At 36.1% G+C, this 7,257-nt stretch overlaps 1 protein-coding gene across 1 annotated transcript; it reads left to right on the forward strand.

Moving 5' to 3' along the window:
- Window positions 1–466: 466 nt before the first annotated feature.
- Window positions 467–1,750, forward strand: LOC121367136 (the record flags this gene model as incomplete). The annotated part of the gene is made up of 2 exons (XM_041491281.1): window positions 467–807; window positions 1,571–1,750. Coding segments are annotated over exons 1-2 (358 nt in total), but the record flags the coding sequence as incomplete, so codon positions are not given.
- Window positions 1,751–7,257: the final 5,507 nt, after the last annotated feature.

Raw genomic sequence — 7,257 nt, forward strand, 5'->3', positions numbered from 1 at the left:
CCCAAAAGCCCGGTGGTTCAATGGTACATCTTAAAATAGTTTGGTAATTGAAGAAACCAGATATGTTTACAATTTGACAATTATGTATTTAACATAAAGGGCCTTTCTGAAAAGACATTGGAATTTTCTAATTAAAAGAAACATACTCCCATCATTTGAAATTAAAGATGTAGATGACATCTATGATTTCTATAGTAAATAGAAACTTTGACACAACTAGCCATTTCTAAACAGTAGGGGGAAAATGACAAGACACTAAATCGTAGGAAACGGGTTATAGATATTCTATTGGTTAATAGCAACCTGCCAATCGTTTTAGAGTTTCTACTATATTGTTACACGGTACCGATAAGATTCGTTCCGGAAATACGTTGGGAGAACAGCCAGTTTTTGTATCCAACTCTGCCAGAGAACCATTCATTGTCAAAGAAAGCTTTTACTTTAAAATCTCACATTTTGTTAATATTTATAAAAAAAAAAAAAAATCAATCAATCTAAAAAAAAACAAAAAAACTTTTGGTATAAAGATCACGTTGTAGTAAAAGTGTGGGAGGGCAACTCACAACCATACGTGCATTTTAACAAGCTGACGAAGTCGGGAACAAAAAGTCATCTGACATTTTGTGGTGATGCTCATCCGAGCGTTACTGAATAACAAGGAAGAAATAGTGTCAGCGATTGATGCTGTTGAAAGGGAGTTCCAAGAAGAACGCGAGATGCTCGCCCTTGCTGCTCCAGATGAACTGGAAGAAACACAATTGATCCAAAGAGCACCGCTGAACATCTCACGGCGGTTTCAGCCGTATGGTGAGTTTTCTAGTATAACAAGAGTTAACTTCCTTGTAGTACAGTTAGCGTATGCAAATCATATAAACGGTTCAGTGATCTAAACCGTTTGTATTTAAAGGTTGTAGTTGATGGGTTCGCATCCCGATACCGGCTCTCACCATGACGAGTTTTAAGGTCTCAATGTGTATGTGTAAGCTCACTACACCTTCTTTCTTCATTAACACTCTCACTAACACTTACTAACAATTAACCACTGTCTTGCACAAACAGCGTATATGGATTAGGTGTGTTCATGCCAGAGTGCTTGAACCTTTATTGTATATATATATATATATATATATATATATATATATAATATATATATAAGCAGAAAAATAAAGTTGAAATGAAATCATATAGAACTCTAATACTAAACTCCAAATTTTTTTTTTTTAAAGAGTTTTCTTAAAGAACTAGTCACTATTATTTTAGATATAGTTGGTATGCAAGCGCACAAATTTAAAGTTACTTAAATGAGAAGAAACCAGTTTGACACGGTTTATATAATAATATACTTTCCACATAAACAGCACAGTACAGTACATTACTAGCGTATATTGGATTAATTCTGTTCAAGAAATACATGGATTCACTACAAAAGTAGTAGTAGTAACAGCACATTAAAGGTGTACAACCACCCATACATTCAGCTAAATGGTGTTAATATGAAGGAAGACCCAACAATGTTATAATAATAATTCTTAATGATTATAATAAATAAACTGTTTTCATTGTTTTGAAGGATCTGGAGGGAACTTTCAAGAAGAGCAGGAACAAGGAGTTCCAATCAACAAAGTGGCTCTGGGGCTGGGGCAGGACGAGGAGGAGCTCCCAGTAACAACAACTTACTGGGACAAGGACGAGGAGTTCCATTTGGAAGAGGGCGAGGATTATTCCTCGCACTTCAACATCAACAGCAGCAGCAACAACAACAGCAACATCAACAGCAGCAACAACAACAGCAACAATATGCAAGCAGCAGCAGATACCAAAACATTTCGCCGCCAATAGTAATAAAATGAAGACAACATTTAGTCGTTTTATTATTATTATTATGATGATAGTTCATTAGCTATATATATACTACTCAAAAGAATTTAAGGGTCAGACGATATTTTCGACATTATTTTCTGAATGTCAATTATATTAGCTAGACCATAATGTCACGCATGGTATTGTTCCATTTTGACGAAAGTGGGTCTAAGCAACCCATAAATGAATTAAAATCCACTGTCATTGACACTGTCGACTAGTTCTAATGGCGAAAACATGCTTACATTTGCACGTAAATAGGGCGAAAGCGAGAAAGGTCGCTAAGGCCCATAACTTGCTTTTTTCACAAAACGCTTTCATTTGCACGCTTTGCCTATGTATTCCATGTTCCCAAGCCGAATTTCCGTATAATTGGAGCTTGCGTTCGTGTACGTGCACACTCCAAATTCGACAATGGTACGACGTCAAACTGACTATCGAAGATCGAGGAAGGGCTATTGCTTGGCTTCAGGATGGCAATACGCAAAGAAATGTGCTCTGAGACTTGGTGTCAGTCAGAGTGTCGTTGGCCGACTGTGGCACAACGGTACCAAGCAACGAATTCTGTTCGAACTCGTCACGTTCGGGACGACCCCGAAGCACTACAAATAGAGACGGGACCGCTACATCACCAATATGGCTCTACGTCAACGCACAACCACTGCACGCCGATTACGTGACAATCTGCGGACTGCGACTGGAACTCGAGTGTCTGATCAAACCATACGCAATCGTCTGAGAGCCAATAATTCTACGCTGCCGTCGCCAGGCTGTTCGACCACCACTCCTACCACGTCACAGAACGGCCAGACGTCACTGTGCACAACTTCATCTGCGGTAGCAACGGTGTTCAGTGGGGGGGTCGAGTGATGTTCACTGATGAGTCCAGGTTTAGTCTCCAGTTCAACGACGGTCGGTCGGGTTCCTGTCTACAGACGTCCTGGGGAGCGCTTCGCTGACGTTAACGTTAGACAACGTCACCGGTTCGGTGGTGGCAGCAGTTCATGGTGGGGGCGGCATCTCTATCCACCACAGGACCCCCCTCTATGTGGTGGATGGCAATCTGAAGGAATTCCGCTATCTGAATGAGATTATCCGGCCGTTGGTTCTATCAGGCCTTCAGCATAGATGGGCCGGCGGGGCAGTTCTGCAGAATGACAATGCCAGACCCCACCGCGCCAGGGTGGTAACGGACTTTCTCAGACAACAAGGTATCGCCAGGATGGATTGGCCAGCATATTCGCCTGACTTGGCCCCAATGGAGCACGCCTGGGACGAATTAGGCAGGAGAGTTCGGGATAACCATGCCCCTCCAGCCAACGTTCATGATCTGGTTCAACTTCTTATGGCAGAGTGGCAGGCCATTCCCCAAGAGTTTTTCAGACGTCTGATCAACAGCATGAGGCAACGATGTGCCAGGGGTGGATTCACACACTATTAAACGAATGTTCTAATGTGTAAAATCCATGTTTGACAACCTTCAACTTGGACAGCATGTCATGTGACTTTCTTGTATACAGTGACGTTTATTTGTGTTTTTTTGTAAATATGGAACAATAAATTAAATTTTTGGTGTAGTTTACATCATCAATCTAATACACTCTGAAACTTATTTGGTTATAAATTTTTGACCCTTAAATTCTTTTGAGTAGTATATATATTTAACAAACCAATATTACTTCTATAATGGATTTATATAACTCTGAAACATATATCTTTGTATGTAAACAACTTAATGTGTGTAAAATTTTAATATGAAGTTTTTAATAAATGAATAAAATGATAAACTATTTGTTATTGTAATTGTTAATTTAAATAACTATAGCATTGCAAATTATTAAATTGTCTCCCCTTGACTATCAAGAAAATAATTTCTTGTTTTGATTTCCCACTTTGGATTACATACTGTTGTTTCAATTTTGGATTACCTGCTGTTGTTATAATTTTGGATTACCTACTGTTGTTTCAATTTGGATTACCTACCGTTTCAATTTGGATTACCTACTATTGATGTTTCAATTTGGATTACCTACTGTTGTTTCAATTTGGATTACCTACCGTTTCAATTTGGATTACCTATTGTTGATGTTTCAATTTGGATTACCTACCGTTTCAATTTAGATTACCTACTGTTGATGTTTCAATTTGGATTACTACTGTTGTTTCCAATTGGGATTAACCTACCGTTTCAATTGGATCTACCTACTGTTGATGTTTCAATTTGGATTAACTACCGTCATGTTAGATTACCTCACTGTTGATGTTTCAATTGGATTACCTACTGTTTTTTCAGTTTGGATTACCTACTGGATTTGTATATCACAAATAAATCATGCAAATAAAGACTAACAAACTAAAGTACTTCCTTACAGTGTTATTTAAGTATAAAGTGGTAACCAAGCACTAGCTGTGTGGGTAAGCAAACATCCTAACACACTTATCTTTAAATATTAAAATTGAAAAAACCCGTTTCAATAAACTAACAGTAATCACATAAACTTATTTAGTCAATTAAATAAATTTAAGAATTTAAAATTCCAATTTTTATTATTATTGTTTTTAAAATTGACAGCTCTCTCAGAACTATGCCTGGTTGTAATAAACTGACAACAATACCAAACAATGTTTGATAGTTAGTAGAATTACAACAGCAACTCTATGGTGAGCAGGCACTTTGCTAAATTATTATTATTAAAATTAAAAATGATATGCAAACTTACACAAAAACTTTTTAAAAATCAAAACTTATTTAAATATTTTAGCATTAAATGTTTCTACATGGTCTATCTATCCTGCTAACATAAAAAAAAAATTGTATCATCAAACTGTAAATGACTGTATGTAAAACAAATCATCATTCACACTTTGATTCATCAATAATTTGTATAAATAAAACATGAAATTCTACATATAATCAGCATAATTTATAAATTAAGATACCACAGAACTATGATAGAAAAAATGTGTAAATAATCTACAATACTATGATAGAAATTTAAAAAAAAAAAAAAAAAATAACTACATCTATGATAAACAAGTATCAAAAATGAAAAAAACTGACATCAATGTTTGACGGTAGTAGTAAGTAGTAGTTACAACACAACTCTAGGTGAGCAGGCACTTGCTAAATTATGTTTTTAAATTAAAATGATATGCAAACTTATACCACTTTTAAAAAATACAACTTTATTTAAATTTTAGCAATTTGCAATAATAAGTTTTAAATGTTCTAAATTGACAACTCTTCTGAAGAACATTAATTTGCATCATACTGTAATTCTTACATGTAAAACACAACAAACAAAACAATCATCATTCACAGCTTGACAAAACAATAATTTGTATAAATAAAAACATGAAAATTCTACATATAATCAGCATAAATTTGTAATAATCTATAATACTGATGATAGAAATTTGTAAATAATCTACAATACTATTATATAAATTTTTTAAAATATAAACAAGTAACAACTAGATAACATATACAATAAACAAGTATCAAACACTATGCATTAAATAGAAAATAAAAAAAACATACAAAGAGGGCCAGAAGGTGAATTGCAATGTTAGAGAACAGGAAGGCTGTGAAAGATAAGTTGTGAAATACTACCGTCGTTTTTCTGTTTAGAATTAAATGTTTAATTGAAAAAAACATTTCTATTTCTTCATCGGATTCATCAGAAGCAAACAGAGGAATGGAAGAGAAAGAAAGCGGATGTGTGTGGTAGGAGTGACAGAGATTGTGTCAGCAGGTGTTTGAGTGGCTGTCCAAGTGAGTGAAGTGTTAAGTGGAAACAAAAGAAGAGGATAGGTGGTGTACGTAAAAGAGGGGCAGAAGGTGAATCTGAAAGGGGAATAAGAAGTGTTTGTAGTTGGAGTGGGGGGCGGTGAGTGATTGTGTGATAGGAACCCACAAATTACAGATCAACATTTTATGATCTAATATATTTATTTTCAAAACATGTTTGAATTACAGGGAAATCACATGAATTGGGTACAATAATATTAATATAACAATACCAAACAGATACATGATTGTGTACAATATTTAACATATTAGTAATAAGCAAATGAATACAAGACGGGGTACAATATCTAAAGTATTTACATATAAAGTTATTACACAAAATAACATCATTCTGTAATGTATCTTTACTAAACTGACTTCATAATATCATTCATTAATCAGTTCAGGTTTTACATTTCTGTAACAGAAAATACAAACAATAAAAAGCACATGTCTTGGATTTGATAAAATTGTATGGATTTTGTTGTTATAACGTATGATGTACAATGTTTCCTTAAAAAACTTACAAATGTTATATTGTAATGTTCTGGTGGTTTTCCCAAAACTGTCACAAAAACTTTGCTTTGTTTTTACAAAATTGAACACCACCCATGTTTGCCTGGGAATGTGAGATGGGTCCGTGTTTACAATGACACCCCAAGGGCCCCGCCGTTTCAAACGTGGTAGGTGTATCGCTTGAAGTAAACACCTATAATGCGCGAACGTAAAATCTGTGTCACAGTCGATCGCACACTGATTGTTTGCCTTCATGATCTATTTGACAAAACACGTTCCTGGTCTGATCGATTTTCAATGAAACTGGGAAATTCACCATACACTATGAAACTCACTGTCTTTGTTAATGCAAGCTTAAAACTGTACTTCTTAACCTAAGTGCCCGTTTTTTAATAAACTTAAATAAGCGGAGTCCACACACACGGGTTACAAGTTGAACCAAACAGACCATTTCCCAAAGAAATTCAGTTCTTTCAATATAATGTCCACAATCCCAGATTCCCGCTATTAACACCTTGAGAACTCGATTCCGTATGCACTGCCGTCGTCTGCTTCGACTGGTCGCCGTAACACTGATTCATCCAAATTAAGCCCACCGTTTTCACGATAAATCTGGTTAAACGTTATTTGTATATGTCCACTCACTCCGTCACGTCGACAAAACCAACAATCGTCTGTTTTGGCACTGTGACTGGTACACCTGTCCCACACGTAACTTGCTGAAAGACGGAATACTATCATTTTAACTTCGGTTTTAGGAATGGAAAAAAAAAAAAAAAAAAAAAAGGTTGACTTTTCAAACAGTTGTTGGTGTTAAAATATTGCACGTTCATTTTCAGTTTAATACTTAATAAATATTTAAAGGGGGCCTTTGGGCCCCTGCCTACTTTCCGTGACCTTGACCTACTTTTCCGTACCTTGATGACACAGTGACCCGTCCTACTGGCCCGACCTCTTAACCGGCCCATGAGCCTTCCCGGCCCCTGACCTATTAGACCGGCCCGACCTACTTAGGCCGGCCCACCTATTAGAAGGCCCCTGACCTACCTAGCTGACACAAAAGAGTATAAAAAGGCCTAAACGGTTTCCCA

This window comes from Gigantopelta aegis, unplaced genomic scaffold (genome assembly GCF_016097555.1).
Source record: "Gigantopelta aegis isolate Gae_Host unplaced genomic scaffold, Gae_host_genome ctg9408_pilon_pilon, whole genome shotgun sequence".
Classification (NCBI taxonomy): domain Eukaryota; kingdom Metazoa; phylum Mollusca; class Gastropoda; order Neomphalida; family Peltospiridae; genus Gigantopelta; species Gigantopelta aegis.